This window comes from Eubalaena glacialis, chromosome 9, assembly GCF_028564815.1.
Source record: "Eubalaena glacialis isolate mEubGla1 chromosome 9, mEubGla1.1.hap2.+ XY, whole genome shotgun sequence".
NCBI lineage: Eukaryota > Metazoa > Chordata > Mammalia > Artiodactyla > Balaenidae > Eubalaena > Eubalaena glacialis.
Genome location: NC_083724.1, coordinates 8526600 through 8544477, shown reverse-complemented (window position 1 = coordinate 8544477; position 17878 = coordinate 8526600). Strand labels below are relative to the sequence as shown.

The following is a 17878-nucleotide window of genomic DNA, read 5'->3' as shown; positions in this document are numbered from 1 at the left end:
TGCTCCACAAGAGAAGCCACCACAATGAGAAGCCCGCGCACTGCAACGAAGAGTAGCCCCTGCTCACCGCAACTAGAGAAAGCCCGCGCACAGCAATGAAGACCCAACACAGCCAAAAATAAATAAAAATAAATAAATAAATAAAAAGAGGGAAACTGAGGCTCAGGAGGTGAAACATCTTGTAATCCCAGAGTCCCTGGTTAGGGAGCCTGTCTTCAGCTTTCCAGTTCTGCCACCACGCTACCCGCAGGGGCTGGGCGCTGACTGAGAGCTAGCTGGGGGCCCCCTTTCCCTGTTCACCCAGACGGAAGTGCTGGTGGGGACTGTACAGCCAAACTACCTTCTTTTATTGGATTTTGAGTAAAAACACCACCACGTCACAATCTCCACACAGACTCCTAAAAAGCGTAGCAGATCTGGACCCAGACGGGGCAGCTGTGAGCCGCTCCCTCCATCAGGTTTTGAGGCGGCTTGAGCGCCGGGGTAGTGGGTGCTGAGCGGGTTGGGCTGTCACCTTGCTGGGGGTTTTGGCTGTGTCCTGGGTGCTGGGCTGCGTGGGTGTGCGGCCGCCGGAGGTGAACAGAGCAGTCAGGGCGTTCCGGGCGTTGATTGCACACCGGCGGCTCACGGGCCTGGTGGCGGGGCTGGGGTTCTTGGCCTTCTTATATTTCTGGACACAGAGAGTGCAGGTGAGGCCAGGCTTCCTCCCCACCTGGTGTGCTCCTGGCCAGAGGCTGTTTCCCCAGCCCAGTTGAGACAGCGTCAGACATGCTGTGTGACCCTGTGTGATGTGCTCAGCCTCTCTGGGCCAGAGCTCTACAGCTAACAGCCCAGCCCTCAGCACCCACCAGAACAACTGCAGAAAGACATTGGCCCCAACGTGGCTCTGATTCCCTTTGTGGGCAGAGCCTCTCACTGGGGGCTGTACCCAGGGGCTGAGGCCAAGCACAGGAGGGAGGTGGCCACTGGCTGTCCCCGTCAGCTAGGACACAGTCTGACTCCCTGGGCAGGGCAGAGCCAGGCAGGGGGCCTGACTCACCTGCAGGTTCTCAAAGTGGGCCAGGGACTTGCAGTGGGAGAGCTGCGCCCCTGAGTTGCTGTGGTAGAATTTGTGGCAGATGCGGCAGATGTAGCCCATCACGGGCACCAGGAAGTCCACACCTGTGGGACAGCAGGGTCTGTGCACTCACATGCCTCACCAGCCAGGTGTCCCCCCTCCTCTAGGGGCCCATTTGCCCCCCCCCCCCTCCAGATGGGAAAAGAAAAGAGGACAAGGGGACAGGCTGCCTGGCCAGGATGCTGTGGCTGGGGTCTGGGGGGTCGCCTGGAGGCAACCTGAGGGCCGCAGCTCCTGCAGGTGGGGTCAGGGCTGGGGTCTTACCGTATGCCGTGTTGGGGCTGTAGGTCTCCGAGCCTTTCCACTCCTCTATGGATATATCTCTGGATCTCACCTGGAAACACACAGGTGTGGGCCTCCATTGGTTCTGGCTTCCCCTAGCCTCCTCCCAGACGCAGGCGGGGACTGGAACCCCCCCTTGATTTCCAGGAGGTTGTGGGTGGCATGCTCTGAGCCTTTGCACATGCTGATCCTGCCCCCGAGTGCCTTTCCCAATCTATACTTTCCAGGTTCAGCTCAATCAGCCCCCTCCTCCAGGAAGCCCTCCTGCTCCCACACTGGCCATAATCCATGCCAGGTATGCCCAACACATCACACGTGTCATTTCGCTGAATCCTCATAACAACTTTCTATGGTTTGCCCATTTTACATAAGAGGAAACTGAGGCCCAGGCATATTAACTCACTTGCCCAGGGTCATACAGCAGGTTTATGGAGGTGCAGGGTAGTGAGCCCTGGTGAGCCCCCAGCCCTGGTTACACTCTGCCATGAGCCCCCCGCCAGCTCCCTAATGCTGCAGCAACCACAGTCTTAGGGGGTAGGTTTCAAGTGATCAAGGATCCCTTGTCTCACTGGCTGGACATGAGCCCCTTCCAGACAAGGCCATGCCTAGCAGTGCCTTGCAAACAAATCTGGCTTTTTAAGAATAACGACCACCCCCTGGGCTGTGACCCTTCCTTACAGTCTGAGTTGGGACTATCTAAGCAGAGGAACAGGCTTATAGAGGCCAAGGGGCTTGCCCAGGGTCATGCCACTGCTGACCGCTGAGTAGCAAAGCTGGCAACTCCCCCAACCTGCTTAGGGCTGGAGGCCACCCACGCAACCCTCCATCCACAGCCCCGCTGTGCACCACCCCCTTTGGCTGCCCCCTCACCACCCTGGACTGTAACAGACAAGCTCTGTGAGGACAGGGGCCAGGACTTCATCCCCAAGTACCCCTGGTATCCAGCACCAGGGCCTGGCCCAGAATAGATGCTCTGGAAACACCTGTTAAACTGAAAAGCTCCTCCAGCTCCTCGCTCATGGGAAGCAGCAGAGCTGGGGTATTTTGAGCACGGGCTCTGCAGTCTCGCCTCCTGGCATCCAGGTGGGTGAGATTCTGCCAGGCAAGTGCTTGGTACACGCGTGGCATATAGTAAGTGCTCAAAAAATGTTGACTGCTCTCGCCATCATCCTCATCATCATCTTTCACTGACTTTTCCTGTATGCACCACATAGCTCCCCTCTCCATGCCTTTATGATGCTGTTCTCTTGCCCTAGGATGCCCTTTCTCTTCCACAAGTAAAAATTTCAGCCAGGCTTTGAAGACCTTGCATATTTCACCTGCCACCCTATAGGCGTCATGATGTATATTTACATATCGTCATATTGAATAGAGTTCCTATTGATACTAAATCGTGGCAGGCCTTAGTGCCCAAAGATGCCAGCACAGTGCCTCCTGGCCCCTGGGAGGTGGGGTGAGGTCTCTCCTGGGCTGGGAGTCCAGCCTCCAGCCTCCGTTCCACACCACCTCCCCCCAAGCACCTGCTTGCAGAATTCCTCCTCAACCTCGATCTCTTCTTCATCATCATCGTCCTCCTCCTCTTCTTCATCGCCCTCAAAGCAGCCCACGGCGTCCACCGTGATGAAGTGGTCCTCATCTTGGCTGGCAATCTCCTTCTCGAGCATCTTCAGCTTCCCAGGGAGTGGGTGAAGGCTCAAGTCAGCTCTGGGCAGCAAGGGTGCGACATCGCATCCACCCCACACCCCAGAGAACTCCAGTCCCTCCGGACCTGCTATGAATTTGGACTGGAATACACCTCAACTTGCTGTGTGGCCTTGGCCAAGACTCTACTTCTCTGGGCCCATGTCCTCTGAGGGAGCTGGGGTTACCTCCTTGGCTTTGTCCTTATGCCCCTGGGACTTCACATGTTCCACAAACTTGCGGGGGGTCTTGAAGTAGCGGTTGCAAACAGTGCAGAAAGGCCGCAGGGATTGTTTGGCGATCTGGGGACAGGAAGGCAGGCCAAGTGGGCGGCGGGCAGCATCCCCAGGTGCAGCCAGGCAGGGCCCAGCGAGACCTCGCCTCCCACTTGCAGGCCCACCACTTCTGTAATCAGCTGGCTGTGCTTCACAGAACACAGGCAAACACATCCCGTCCCTGTGCTATAACGTAGGATGACAGATGGTAACAGAGACAGGACCGTCGGAAGACAGGGAGAGAGGGCAGGCGCCTGAGGACCCCATGAGCCCCGAGGCTGAATGCAGGGTAAGATGGTGCCTTGCCCACATTGGACAGATGGGGAAACTGAAGCCCAAAGAGGAAACATGACTGACTCGTCATGAGTTACGGCCACGCAGTGACAAAGACTGACGTTTACTTTCTGCTCCCAACCTGGGCTCCCTCCTTCCCAGCCCTGGGCTTGGGCGCCTTCGCAGCAGGTGGGCCCTCGTACCTTGTGGTCCTGCGTCCTCCGGTGCTGGATCAGGTCCCCCATGTAGTAGAGCTGGCAGGTGTTGCACCAGCGCCTGGGTGGAGGCTCTCTGAATGATGACAATCAAAACAAGTACAGTGTGACACCGTATTCTTGTTGGAAAGACAGCAGCTCTTCCAGACGCTCCATAAATGGAATGCAATTCCAACAGAATCGTTTTTTTGGAAACTTAACAAAATGGTCCTGAGGCTCATCTGGAAGAATACTTAAATAGGAATAAGAGAGAAAACTTGGGGGGAAATGAGATTTAGAAGCATCTGGGATACCAGGAGGCCACCAGGACGGTGACAGAACTGAGGATATCTGGCCTTGAGAACACCTCTTATCCTTCAGTTTAGATATCCTCTCTTTCCCAGAGCTGTTCTTGCCCCTCCCCCCATTTCTGGACCTGTCCCAATCCCAGTTAGCCAGGCCCCCCTCTGGGACCCCAAAGTGCCACTGCTACAGCATTTTCCACGATGGATTGGGAGGACCTGATCCCTTCTCTGCCCCCACTGGACTGCGAGCTCTGGGAAGCCAGGACACCACCCCAGCATCCCCGGGGCCTGGCATGGGATCAGCGCAGAGTTTCTGACTGTGTCAGAAGGACACACAGCCTATCGGAAGGACTGCCACATTCTGTACAGGGCCAAGTCAAGATTCAAGGGCAGACGTCATCAGAAGACAGTGTAATCAGAATCCCCTCCACCTGAAGCTTGTTTATAGCTTGGGCTACATTCCTGCAGTTTTCTTCTGTCACAAGATCTTTTCTTTTTTTTAATTAATTAATTAATTAGTTTCTTTAATTTTTTTGGCTGTGTTGGGTCTTCGTTGCTGCATGCGGGCTTTCTCCAGTTGCGGCGAGCGGGGGCTACTCTTCGTTGCAGTGCGCGGGCTTCTCATTGCAGTGGCTTCTCTTGTTGCGAAGCATGGGCTCTAGGGGCGCAGGCTTCAGTAGTTGTGGCACGTGGGCTCAGTAGTTGTGGCGCACGGGCTTAGTTGCTCTGCGGCATGTGGGATCTTCCCAGGCCGGGGTTCAAACCCGTGTTCCTTGCATTGGCAGGCAGATTCTTAACTACTGCACTACCAGGGAAGCCCAAGATCTATTTTTATATTGAATATAATCAAACTCATTCTGCAAATGCTATTTTGGATCCTGTTGTAACTTGACATTGCATCACACAAATGTTTCCACATTATCAGAAATTCCCTAGAATTAGTTCTACCACCAAGAACTAATTCCCTAGAATTAGTTCTACCACCAAGTAGATAAGACTTAAACTGATCTGACTAATCCCCTAGTTTTGGATAGATCATTTCCAACTAAATTTTTTCACCATTGCATTAACTCTGCAAGGAACAACTCTGTGAGTCACCTTTCTCCTGTCTTTATGATGATTTGGCCTAAGTATAACTCCTAGGTCAGCAAGCAAAGGGAGCCTTAAGGCTGGAGAACATCCTACAAAGCCACAGGGAAGCTCTTCTCTTAGTGAGAACTGGCTAACAGAGACACAGAAGCCTTTGGAGAGAGCGCTCCCCGTCACTCAGGAGATGCAAGCTGAGGCTACCCGAGGGCCCTTCCTGTCCCCTCTCCCCATGCAGGGAGCTTCAAGCTGTGACCCTCTATAAATGCTCATGGCACAGTCCCTGACCATTGACCCAAGGCTTATCCAGCCTCTGAAAGGGTCTGATTTGGCCTCCACAGGACTTGTTTCATCTTGTTTTAATTTTGAACTAGCTGTTAACATTTTGAAATTGGGAGATTCACATACAAATCTAGGTTTCTAGATGCCTCTGAAAAACCAGGAGGTCTGGAGCTGAGTGGCAGCTGTCCTGTGAGACACAGCCCATATCCCCCAGGGTGTCCTGAGCCAGCACCATCCTGTTTCTTTCACTGATGATGCCTCCCAGCCCCTGCAGGCCTCAGTGATTGCCCACAGAGCACCCCAAGAGCCAGTCCCAGACTCTGGGGGGGCTGACATTTCTGATGGACCAAGCCCCCACGACAAAGAAAGGGGGTGACCCAGGGAAGCTCTAACCTCAAGCCACAAGATGAGCAGATCCTGACCTTCAGGCCCCTGTGGTTGGGGTCAGCACATATGCCAGGGAAGCAGGGGTCTGGGCCACAACCCACTTCCCTCCCACATAGATGGTCACACTGTCCTGCCTGGATGTAACCTTAAGAGACTGTCTAGCTCATGAGTTCCTGCATTACACACCTCATGAGGCCATTTTACAGATAAGGAAAACTGAGGTCCAAGGCCACACAGTTAGTGGTGTGACGAGGTGTCTCGGGGAGGGCAATGCTTAACCCAAAGGCAGACCTTGTGGATGGTAGATTCAGGGCCCCTCTCTGCCGGGGCTGGCTTGCGAGACCGCCTACCCCCCCTACAGCGGCTCTGAGATCCCCCACTCACTCGTCCTCTCGCTCCAGGACGTCCCGGGGCACAGGCAGCAGGGACAGGAGGCAGGCTTGGCTCATGTGCTGGATCTCTCCGAGCCGCTGCTGGTGCTGGGCCCCCGACATGTGGTCCTGGAACTCCTGCAGCAGGCGGGAGGGAGGAAGGGGCGTGAGGAGTGAGCCCCAGAACGGTGGGCAAGAGTGGGGCCCGGGGAAGAGGTCTCCAACCTTAGCTTCATGGTCACCCCACCTCCGCTGGGAGGCCGTTTCTCTTACAACGCTGTGTGGGCCAGAGAAGGATGGTGAACGGAGGCACGGAGTGAGTACACGCCAGCCAGAGCCTCTGCTCCCCCTGGAGACTGTGAGCGCCTCCAAGGCGAGGAGCAGTCTGATCAAATTCCAGGTCCCCATGACTGTGCTCAGGGGAGGCACAGAGGGACGAAGGTAAAAATAGCGATAGTAATAATCATACCAGTATGATGCTGTTATTAATGCTGCACTCGCTCTGGGCCGGGCCTGGGGCTTATGACTTCAATGTCAAGTCGCTGAATCCCCAGAACCTCTCAGTGAGGTGGGTTCTATTTTTTTTTTCTAGAGGTGGGTTCTAAATGTTTCCTCCTCTGACACATGCGGAAACCGAGGCACAAAGGGTGGAATTCACCTTCCGAAATCCACACGGCCAGTCAGGGCTGATTTGAACCAGCTCCACCCAACTCGAAAATCCTGCCCCCTTGGCTGGTCAGGAAATGTTTTGTGAGCAAATGTACAGCTGCTGGGGGTGGGGCTTGAGGGCCCCAGAGGCCACAAAGGCAGCCATGGGAAGGGCAGGCTAGGCATCACATACAGACCCCAAACCCTCTGCTCGCCCACGTGACCTCCCCACCCACCCGCTGGGGGCGGTACCTGCTGGCTGCTGCAGCCGGCCTTGCAGATGTAGCAGAAGAACTGAAGGGCCTGCTTAGAGGGCGTGCTGGCCGCCGCAGGGGTGGCAGAGGTAGAGTCGCCGGACCAGGGTCCAGGTGTGAGGGGTACGGTGCTAAAGGCCCGGCTGTCACTGCTCTGCAGGATGGTGACCTTCAGGGAGCCCCCGGCACCCCACACCTACACCGGGAGCAGGAGCAGAGCTACCACCAGCTGGGCGCTTACAGTGGGCCAGCCCCATGTTAAACATCTAGGAGCCCTCCTGACAGCCCACTTTACAGGTGGGGAAACTGAGGCTCTGAGCTGTTAGGTGATTGCCCAAGCTCGCTCAGCCAGGAAGCACCACAGTCAGGATTCAAACCCAGGTCCGCCTCACTCTAAAGTCTCCGCACCCCACCCCTCACATGACAGATGGAGATGCATGAAGAAGGGAGGGGGTTTGGCCAGAAGGCAGGGCTGGGCCCCCGAGCCCCAGGCACAGGCTTCCACGCTGTGCTCTCTCCACTGGAGCGACGTTACCTGTGGGGGGCTCTGGGGGCTCTAGTGTCGGGGTGAGCCGGCTGGAAGGGACCCTTATCACTAAAAGTACCTCCAGATCATCACAGCAAAGGCATGTGAAGGCACCACATGAGAGTTTGCTGAACCACTGTCACTGAACCACTGTCAAACCCAGTCTGGTCTGCCCACGAACCCAGGTGGAGGGCTGCTGCCACATTTCACAGCAGGGGAAACCCGAGGGGGCGCTGAGGGGGTCTGAGGCAGAAGGAGGCCCTCCCACCACTGGGTGCACCATGTGGTCCTCATCAGCATCTCTACCCACCCCCAGCATCTCTCTTGCTCTTTTTTCACATTCTCCCACATCCAGGCCACTGGTCAACTCTTCCTGGCTCTCCTCCAGGCCAACCTGGGCGCCCACTGGCTCCGGCGAGGCCTCCTCCAGGCCTGAAATGACAGATGTGCTCTGCTTCCCCAGGGTCCATCTCCCACCTGGGCCCCGAGGGACCCAGGCCCAAGAGCCGCCTTCTCTGCCCACATCCAGGACCTTGAAGCCTCCAGTGCAGACGGCCCCGAACCCTAGATCCAGGCCCAACCCTCAGTCCCAGGCAGCACCCAGTCAGGGTTGGACAGCGCCAGGGTAGGACTGAAGGGTTCAGGCAGAGCTGTCCCATCACCAGGCCGGCTGGGAGCCACTGCTCACTTACCTGCTCCAGCTTCCACCATATCGGGCGGCGTCTCCAGCACTGCAGAGTGAACCGGAACTGGGGCTTTCTCCAGTGCCAGCGCCGACACCTGTGGCTGAGTCTGAGGCTGTCTCTGGTTTGGGTCCAGTGGCTGCACTGGCAACTGCACTGGAGGTTGCTCCAGTGGCAGCTCCAGCGGCTGGACCCTCGGCTGTGCTTCTATCTGGACCTGTGGATACGTCTGCGTCTGTGCCTGCTTCTGCAGCGGTGGCTGCACCTGCCTTGGGGACTGTGAATGTGCCTGTGGCTGCACCTGTTTCTGTGGCTCTGCCTCCTTCTGCAGCTGCAGCTGCTCCTGTTGCGGTACTAAGTGCTCTGGAGAGGTCTGTGTCTGTGCCTGCTTCTGCAGCTTTGGCTGCACCTGGGCCTTCAATGGTAGCATCTGTGGCTGAGTCTGTGGCTGAGTCTGTGGCTGCACCTGGGCTTGGATCTGCAGAACTCGTGGCTGAAATCGTGGCAGCACTCGAGCTTCCAGTGGCTCAGGCAGCAGCTCGGTTGTCTGTGTCTGCTTTGGTGCCATCAACCTGGCCTGTGGCTGGACCTTTGCCTGTAGCTGCCCTGGGGTCCCCTTCTCTGTGGGCTCCTCTGAGCTAGGAAGGATCAAAAGAAGATCAAATTTAATTGGCCCCAGGGGCTCCCAAGAAAGGCCATGACCTAGGCTCCAGTCCTAGCTATGCCACGTACAAAGCTAGGGATTTGGACAAGCCCCCTCGGCTCTCTGGGTCCCAGTTTCACCTAAATAAATTGGATCACTTGCTCCCACCTCCCACAACTTGCTAATATGTATCCGAGGTCCTGTAAGCCTGCCTACCCTCTGCCACTCTCTGAGGTTCCAGAGTCACATCTTCACCCCTCCAAGCTGGCCACCTCACCTGCCTCCAGGTGGTTCAGTCACAGTGAAGATGCCAGAGTCTGTCTGGCTGAGGGCCTTCCCAGGTAAGGTGAAGAATTAGGTCTGACATTCCTCCAAGCCAGAAACCAAGGCCCTTTCCTTGAAGGATCTCACCCCACCTACCCCCTACCCTCTGCCTTTGCAGGAATCAGGGTACAGGGTACCTGGGCCCCGGGCAGGTTTTCAGCATCAGTTACCTCTTTGACCTTTTAGCTGGTGGCTCAGATGCCGCACAAGACTCAGACTCAGGTGCTGCAGTGCGTTTCTCCTTAGTGATGCCATCTGGGCAGTGGGGAGATTCTTGGTCTGGAATGGAGGGCAGGTGAATGACTGCCGTGCCGGATATAGCACGTACGAGCTCCAGGAGATGGGGCCTGGGCTCACCCCCCCACCCACCCTGCAAGATCCCTGCCTCCACGACCACCCCTGCACCCCACTGCCCTAACCCGCGTCCCCTCTGAAGGGCCAGTAACCTCCCTCCCTCACCTTCAGGTGTGTCTGTTCGGGGCTCTGCGGCTTCCTCAGACCCCTCTGGGGGGTCCGACTTGTCCTCCACAGGCATCGTCTGAGAAGAAGAATCCTGCTTCCTTTCAGAAACCATTTATGGTACGTGCCACCCACCCCAGTAAATACTCCCTTGCCCAAGAGCGGCTGCAACACGTCCCCCAGGGGATGACGGGGCCTGGCCCCAGAGAAGATCCTAAACACCCCAGGAATTCTGTCCAGGGGGTTCCATCTAGCTGTCTGCCAGTTAAGGAAATGCAGGTTTGGGGGATGCAATGCCTTCACGTGGTCCACGGTGCTGCCTCCTGATTCCCCACCCCGTTCTCCACAAAGCAGCCAGAAGGATCCTTCTCTCTCTCTTTTTTTTTTTGTTGGTCATGCCACTTGGCTTGCGGGATCTTAGCTCCCGGACCAGGGATCGAACCCAGGCCAAGGCAGTGAGAGCGCAGAGTCCTAACCACTGGACCACCAGGGAATTCCTGAGGGACCCTTCTCAAACCTGATCATGTCTCTCATCTCTGTCAGGCTGCAACCCTCCCGTGATTTCCCGTAGCCCTGGATGACTCCTTCCTTACCCCAAGCCTGAAACTACCCACCCTCCCCACCCCCCTGCACAATCTGGCCCCTACCCCATGCCCACCCCTCCAGCCTCAGCTCTCCCCACGCTCCCCCTCCCCCTCTCTATGTCCACACTGGCCTTCTCTCTGTTTCCCCAAAGCCCCAGGCCTTCTCCCAGAGCCTCAAAGGCACTTCTCGCAGGAAGCCTTCCTAACCCATAGTACAGGCCCCCAGGGGCCCCCGGCTTCCTTTCTGTGGCACTTTTCATAGTCATAATTCATTGGCTGGAGCATTATTTGCATTAAGGTCTCACCACTACCACCACCCCCTCCCCAGCCCAAGATCTCCAGGAGAGCATCTCCAGATGCCTTCTCTGCACCAGTGAGTCCTCCGCAGGACTTAACAGACATTTGTGAAATGAACACACAGCTCCACATGGTTCCAGGGCACCCCAGGAAGCCTCAGGAATCCACATGCAGCTTCCCTCCCTCCTACTAAGCCCGAGGAACCAGGGCTGAGTAGAAACATGCACCACATCAGGACTCCACACCCTTCAGAAACTACCCAGCTCTCACCCTGCACGACATGGGCACTGGCCTGCGAGTCCAGGAGGGCTGGACTCTGGGTCTGTCGTGACAGCTGTGCAGTCCAGGGCAACCTCCACCCCACTGCCTCGGTTTTCCCATATGTAAAATGGGGGCAAGGAGGTAAAAACTAGGCCAGACTGTGTTAGGACAAGCCTGACCGTAAAGTCAGAGGCCGCCTGGACCCCTCTCTGGAGGGAAATGCCTCACCACCGGATGTGGGCTGGCGCCAGAGCAGCCAGAAAAGGAGGGTGTTCCATCCCTCCACCGCCGGATGCTCTCAGGAGTGTGGTGTGTGTGAGGAGCTGCCAGGGCGTTCAGGGACAGGACAGACTCAGGGAGGATATTATTCCCTTTGAAAATCTCTCTGAGTCTTCCTGCTTTTGTCAGGGAAAGGCCTGTAGAGGCTCAGAACCTTCAGCTGGCAACAGTGTAGAGTTTAGGATTTTATACCATTGTTTTACCCCCAATCACTTTTATTTTACTTCTATGTATGGCAGTTAATTTAGCCTTTTTTTTTTTTTTTTTTAATTTCAGACAGTGATATAATGTTTCCTTTTTAACTAAATGTAACAGAGAAGCAGCTACTTCATTTAAAGCTGTGCTATCCCAGACAGTAGCTACTAGCCACATGTGCCTGGCTTTTGAGCCCTGGAAATGCTGGAAGTCGAATTGAGACGTAAGCATAAAATATACACCGGATTTTAAAGACTTAGTACAAAAAAAAAAAAAAAAGGAATGTAAAATGCAGTGTTCATTTTTTATATTGATTACAGGTTGAAATGATAATTTTTTAAATATATTAAGTTGAATAAAATATGCGAGTAAAATTAATTTCACCTGTTTCTTTTTACTTTGTTACTGTGATTACTAGAAAATTTTAAATTACATGTATGGCTCACATTTTATTTCCACTGGGCAGCGCTGATTTAAAGAAAATTGGTAGAATACACCTAAAATGAATACAATGTTATATGTCAGTTACATCTCAGTTTTTTCAAAAAGAGAGAAATATTAGTAAATAATATTAGTAATATTAGTAAATAATATAAATAGTAATTAAAAAGGGAATAAATAATAGTACTGGTGGTGTCTGGATATAGCAAAAATCACATCGGGGTTCAGGAATATTTAAAGTTTGGGAAACACTAAGCAAGTCTAACTCCTGCCCCCTTCCCCATTTTACAGATGAGGAAACTGACGTACAAAGAGGGGTATGACCTGCCCAAAGGCCAATGTGAGCCAGAGAGGGCAGAGCTGGGCTGATCCCCAGATACACCCTCTCCCATTCCCATCCTCGCCTGCTCCAGTCCAGATACCACTCACCTTGCGATTGGGGGTTGTAGAGGAGGTCCGGGCCTGTTTCTGGGTGTTCCTCCCTGAAAGGTTGAGCTGGGAGGGGTTTATGGGGACCCCAACAGGAGGAGGGCCCAGCAGGGACTGCCGAGTGGCCTGCGGAAAGAACTGCTGTAGATTTGGGGTGGCCAGCTGCGGGGATGTGAGGCTGGGAGCTGTCAGGTTTGGGGTTGCCAGGTTGTAGCCACGGAGGTTACCTGTGTGTGAAAAGAGGGGAGAAGAGGGATTACAACTGTGGTTGGGTGGTAGAGGCTAGGGTCAGGGGTCAGTCCCCCAAAGCATCATCACAGTTAACTTCCAAGGGGACCCTCCCCACCCAAGGGCAGCCAGAGGGGAGAGATGAGAGCCGAAGACGCAGTCCCACCTGGAGCACTGGTGGAGAGGGGGCTTTACGGCTAGCGTTTTCTGCTCCAGCTGCAGAGGGAAGGGGGCCTTTTCCCACCCCAAATGCCTCCCTGGTCAGTGGCTTAAGCACCCCCAGCAACTCCGCTCACCCTCAGGCATGCTTTAGTGTACACCTTAAGGTATGTGAAAGATTCAGCACAGGACCCAAAGGGAGGACCAGCAAGATGACTGGTCCCTGGAATAAGACGACACTCTCCTACCAATAGCAGCTACCCTTCATCAAAAGTTTCCTGGGAAGCAGGCACTTGCTAAGCACTTTCTATGCATGGCCTCAGTCACCCCGCCCAGCCACCATCAGAGTAAGTATTATCCTCTCTACTGATGACAAAATAGAGACACAAAGCGAAGGAGTGGCTTGTCCAGGGTCTCTGGGAGTGGCACTGCTGTCCACAGCTGGCTACCGGAGAGGATTCTGGGGGTCTTCCTGACTCCTCCCTCTCTTTACCCTCCCCCATCCAAGCCAACACCAAATTCTATTAACACTGACTCCTACTCCTCTTCTCAGTCTAGCCTGACCCCCCTTCAAATCTCCACTCCTACCACCCCCCTTCCTCCAAAGCCACTTCATCCCCTGTGTGAATTTCAGCCACAGTTTTTGCACTGGAGAGCAGCAAACAGTGATCTTTCTAAAACCACATTCTGACTTCGCCCCTCCCCCTGCCTAAACCCTTCCATAGCTCCCTGATACTCAGGAACGAAGCCCATTCCTCACCGTGCGAGGTCCAGTCCTGCGCTCCTCCCCGACCTCCTTTCTCGCAATTCTCCCCACACGTGTGCCCACTTTATTCCAGCTACATGCTCCCATGCATCCCTCAAACAAGCCTGGTCTCTGCCTGCCTCTGGGCCTTTGCACATGCTGTTTCTTCTGTCTGGACTGTTCTACATCCCAATCATCCTTCATTCCTCCCTTTAGGTGATTCTCCTTTGGGAGGCCTTCCCAGACCCTCTCTGCATCCCCAGAGGCCCCAGCTTCCCTGTTCTAGGACCACCTGCACAATTTCCTTGTCTGCTTCCCATTGCCCACCACCTAACCACCCTGGGAACTCCTTAAGGGCAGGTACCTCATCTGACTCAGAGGTCCAGCACTGGGAAGTGTGTGACCCAATAAAGGACAGTTTAAATCCCTGACCCAGTGCTGGGATGGGAGGCACAGGGGTTAAGGGCATGCATGGGTCAGATGTGCTGGGAGAACTGGTTCAAATGCAGACTCCACAGTACAAGATCTGTGACCTTGAGCAAATCAGTTTCCCCTTCTTAGCCTCAGTTCCCTCATCTGTAAAATGGGGATAGTAATAGTGCTTGACTCACAATGTTTTATGAGGATTCAGTGAGATATACAAGTGTGCCTGGTATTTACTAAGGGTTTAATTAACATTAACTTAAAACAAATACATATACACATATGTGCAGAGAGAACGCTAACCAGGTCTTAAAAACAGTAAGATAAAAGGTGGCACACTCTAAAAGAAAAATAGACAAAGCACATGGACAAGTCACAAAAAGAATTACAAATGTTTAACAGACAAATATAAAATATTCAACCGCACTAGCACTCCAAGAAATATAAACTAAAACATTAATGATATAGCTTTTGCCAAGCAAATTAGTAGATTCGATGTATATATACATATATATATATAAAGAGTATAATACCCAATGTTGCCGTGGACATGGTGAGACCGGCACTGTCATACGTGGCTGGTGGCATTGCAAACTGGTCCAGTCCTTTGGGAAAGCAATTTGGCAATACTTATCAAGAGCCATAAAATATCCATCCCCTCTGACCCAGTCATTCTACTTTTGGGAATCCATTCTAAGAAAATATTCTCAAACATGATATTCATTCCATTATTTAAAGCAAAAAAAAACAAAAAAAGAAAAGAAAAGAAGTAGAAGAAAACAGCTGAGAAAGTTTACGGACACAAGGGCACACACCTCCAGTAGAATATTAAACAGCTGTTCAAAAACAATCTTTACAGAGACTTTCAAATCATTTGGTAAATGATCATACCACTATACTCAGTGAAAAAGAAACAAGATACAGCCTTTCACTTATATCAATAACCACAATCATATACAAGTCCTCAAGTTTGTGCCTAGAAAAAAAGGGGAGGAAATACACCAACACTTTAAAGGGTGTTTTTTTCTTTAGGAGTGAATCTGCATATGACAATTTGGGTTTTCTTATACTCTTTTAAAAATATTTCTTTCACTCTTCTTTGAAGAGTATGACTTTTAAAATGAGTAAGAAAAAGTAAAAAAAAATATATACATTGTGGGTCCCTGTGTGTGGTTTTATCTCTCTACCCATCCATCTATCATTTATAAGCCGCTCTCAGGACCATCCACACCCATGTGGCCCCAGGAGGGCTGAAGAGTGATGACCATCACATCTTCTGACCTGACTGCATACCCTGCTGGGAGGCAGGATAGCCTGGTGTCTCAGAACACAGCTCTGTAGTAAGACCACAAATCAACACCTGGGCCTCAGTTTCTTCATCTGTAAAATGGGATCATGAGTGTATCTCCCCTTAGGGTTGTCAGCAGAGTCAAGGAATTGGGTTTGTCAGGGCCTCAGCACAGTGCCCAGCCCTGAGGAACCAGCCAGCAAGCCACAGCTACCGTGCGGGAGAGGCTGGGTCTGAAGATGAGCTGGCACCACGTCTCTGGACCCCCGGATTACTCCTGCAGGGGCTAATGTATCGGGAGCAGCTTCTTGTAAGGAAGAGATGAAAGACTGCTCTCCACATGGGGAAACTCAGGTAAGGACACAGGCTTAATGCAGAGGGCTAGAGACACCCACTCAGAGACCCAGGGGGTCAGGAGGCCCAGGCCTATGTCTAGCTCAGCCACTGCTGATGCTACGTGAGCCAGGGCAAATGACTTCCCTTCTCTGGACCTCGGCATCCTCAACTGTCAAACAGGATGCAAAGGAGGGTGGTCAAAATAGATCTTGCCATCCATCATATCATCTAATCTGAATGTCAGCAAACTGTGCCGAGTAGCACCCACAGAGCTAACACCATGGCCAAGGGTGCACCTCTGTGATCAGACAGACCTGCATTCAGCTGAGCAACTTAGGGACTTCCACCTCCTGGAGCTTCAGTGTCCTCATCTGTAAACCAGGACGCTGACACAGCTCCCTCTCAGGGTTACTGTGTGGATTTGATGAGATTCAGTGCCGTGGGGCTGCTGGGGAGCTCCCGCTAAGATGGAGCGAGACAGGGCCTGCAGTCATACCTTGTAACTGCTGCAGAAGCAAAGCTCTCTGCAGCACAGAGCCGTTGAGGAGGGAGGCTGAGTTGGTGCCCTGGAGATTCAGGAGCTGCTGCTGTGGCTGCTGCTGGGGGAGCCCCCTGTGTGTTGAGATTGGTGTCAGAGGGCTCTGGGGAGAGTCAAACCCTCCATCTTCCCTGAGACCCCTCACCTCCATTCTCTGCCCCCCTCTACTGCAGACAGAGCATCCCCTTAGGGTGGGAACTGGTGACCTCCAGGACTCAGACAGGGATGCCCCTGAGAGAAAGGGCTGGGAGGAGGTCTCCAAGGCATGGGTCAGAGGGGCAGGTCTAGAGCCGCCCACCCCTCCAGTGGGGAGCTTACCGGCTGACGGCCATGGGCAGTGGGGCCTGCGGTGGGGACTGCTGGAGCAGCTGCTGGAGCTGCAGCAACTGCTGCTGCTGGAGCTGCTGGAGCTGCTGCTGCTGCTGGTTGAACATGGCGGCTGGGGGAAGGGAGGGAGTCAGGCCGGATCCCCGTCGCCCACCCCCAGCCGCGGCCCTCACACGCTGCCGACCGAGCTTCACAGCTACCCTCCCGGTCCTGCCCAGAGCGTGCCACGCGTGCGCCCCATCCTTTCCGTACACCTCCAATTCCACCAGCAGCAGAGTTCAACCACCCTCCCGCCAATTTCCCCCAAATCTGCCCAATAGTCCCTCCTCCAAATGCCCAACCCCGCCCTCCATCCCTCCGACTCCCTCCGCTCCGCAGCTCCAGGACGAGCGTCCGACACAAATACACCTCCCACCCCACCCTTCAGCCTTTCTCTGCGCCAATCACGTAGCGAAGCCAGCCCCTGTCCACTCACACCCCTCTGATACTCCCACCCTGTCCCTTGTGCACATGTTCTGTCAATAACATCAGCGCCGCCCCACCCCCACCTTTCCCTTTCTTCCACGAACAAAGTAGGAGGAAGGCTTCCCTCCACTCTAATCCCCCCCATTCCGCTGACCCCTTCCTCTACAGACAGAGCCAGCATTACACGTCAAAGCCGCTGTCCCCACCTGCCCACGAAGCCCTCGGCCTCCATTCAAGTGGCCCCTAAGGCTTCCGCCGTCCCCCCAGCCGCGCTCGGCCCGCGCACTTCGCCTCCCAGCGCGGCTTTGGCCGCGGGAACCACACAGCCTCCTCCCCGCACCCCCTCCGCAGTCGCGTAGCCCCCACCGGGGGGAGGGGGCGGGCCGCGCGCTCCGGATCGCGGCTCCCGGGGTCCCCGAAGCTCCCGGGGTCCCCACGACTCCGCCACGGCCTGTCCGCTCCGAAGGCCAGTCTGCGGCCGGGGCAGGGCAGCGCCCTCTGGAGGACGGGAGGTCCGGGTGCCCACGGCCGCGCCGCGAGATCCCGCCCCGCGCACCCTTCGCGCTGCAGGGGCGGCACCTGCTCACCCAGCTGCTGGGCGGCGGTGGGAATGGTTCCGAGCTGCTAGGGGACCCTGGGCAGCGCAGACCCTCTGTCCCGCGTCCTCCGCATCGGGAAGGGGCGGCTCCGAGCCCCAGGTCCGTCTGTCGCCCAGAGGGGTCTCTCGTGTGGCAGGGACATCGCGGGCGACTTTGAGGAGGACCATCCCCAGCAGACCTTGCCGCGGCCGCCACTGTCCCGCGATCCAGAGACCCCGCGTGGGGCTGGGGTGGGAGGGGGCGTGCAGCCGCCTGCTGTACATTCGGGGACCGAGACCCAGCGAGAGGACGACCGGCACAACGGGGCAGAAGAATTAGCCCTGGAAGGGGTGGGGAGATCGGTTTGAAAGTGTTTTTTTGTTTGTTTCTCCGGTTTGGCTGGGGAGCGGGTAAGGAGGGCAGAGTTTACTGGTAAAAAACGGCGCTCATCCTGCCCCTGAACGGCCCTGCCCGCAAGGACCCTTTAATTTCGACTCTGTCCCGCGTCCCGGTGCA

At 54.8% G+C, this 17878-nt stretch overlaps 1 protein-coding gene across 2 annotated transcripts; it reads right to left on the bottom strand.

The window, feature by feature from the left end:
* Nucleotides 1–326: 326 nt before the first annotated feature.
* On the bottom strand, nt 327–17263 carry CIZ1 (CDKN1A interacting zinc finger protein 1). Of its 2 annotated transcripts, none has more exons than XM_061199856.1 (17): nt 16991–17263; nt 16311–16431; nt 15951–16066; nt 14364–14435; nt 12276–12502; nt 9790–9883; nt 9501–9609; nt 8373–9001; nt 7991–8112; nt 7153–7350; nt 6266–6390; nt 3831–3918; nt 3268–3381; nt 2920–3069; nt 1382–1451; nt 1040–1161; nt 327–670 (listed from the first exon to the last, which is right to left on the bottom strand). In XM_061199856.1, exons 2-17 carry the CDS (start codon nt 16424–16426, stop codon nt 455–457), a joined length of 2568 nt encoding a protein of 855 aa, XP_061055839.1. In that variant the 5' UTR covers nt 16427–16431; nt 16991–17263; the 3' UTR covers nt 327–454. The 2 variants fall into 2 exon arrangements, with proteins under 2 accessions (XP_061055839.1, XP_061055840.1); XM_061199857.1 differs by having other exon boundaries at nt 9790–9868.
* Nucleotides 17264–17878: the final 615 nt, after the last annotated feature.

What these genes read in the sequence shown, in the direction of transcription:
- CIZ1 (XM_061199856.1), bottom strand. Translation starts at nt 16,426, where the DNA reads ATGTTCAACCAGCAGCAGCAGCAGCTCCAGCAGCTCCAGCAGCAGCAG. An exon ending in CTGCCCATGGCCGTCAGCCG is followed by an intron (nt 16,067 to 16,310) that starts GTAAGCTCCCCA and finishes CTCAACACACAG; the next exon opens with GGGGCTCCCCCAGCAGCAGC. An exon ending in CCGAACAGACACACCTGAAG is followed by an intron (nt 9,610 to 9,789) that starts GTGAGGGAGGGA and finishes CCTCCATTCCAG; the next exon opens with ACCAAGAATCTCCCCACTGC.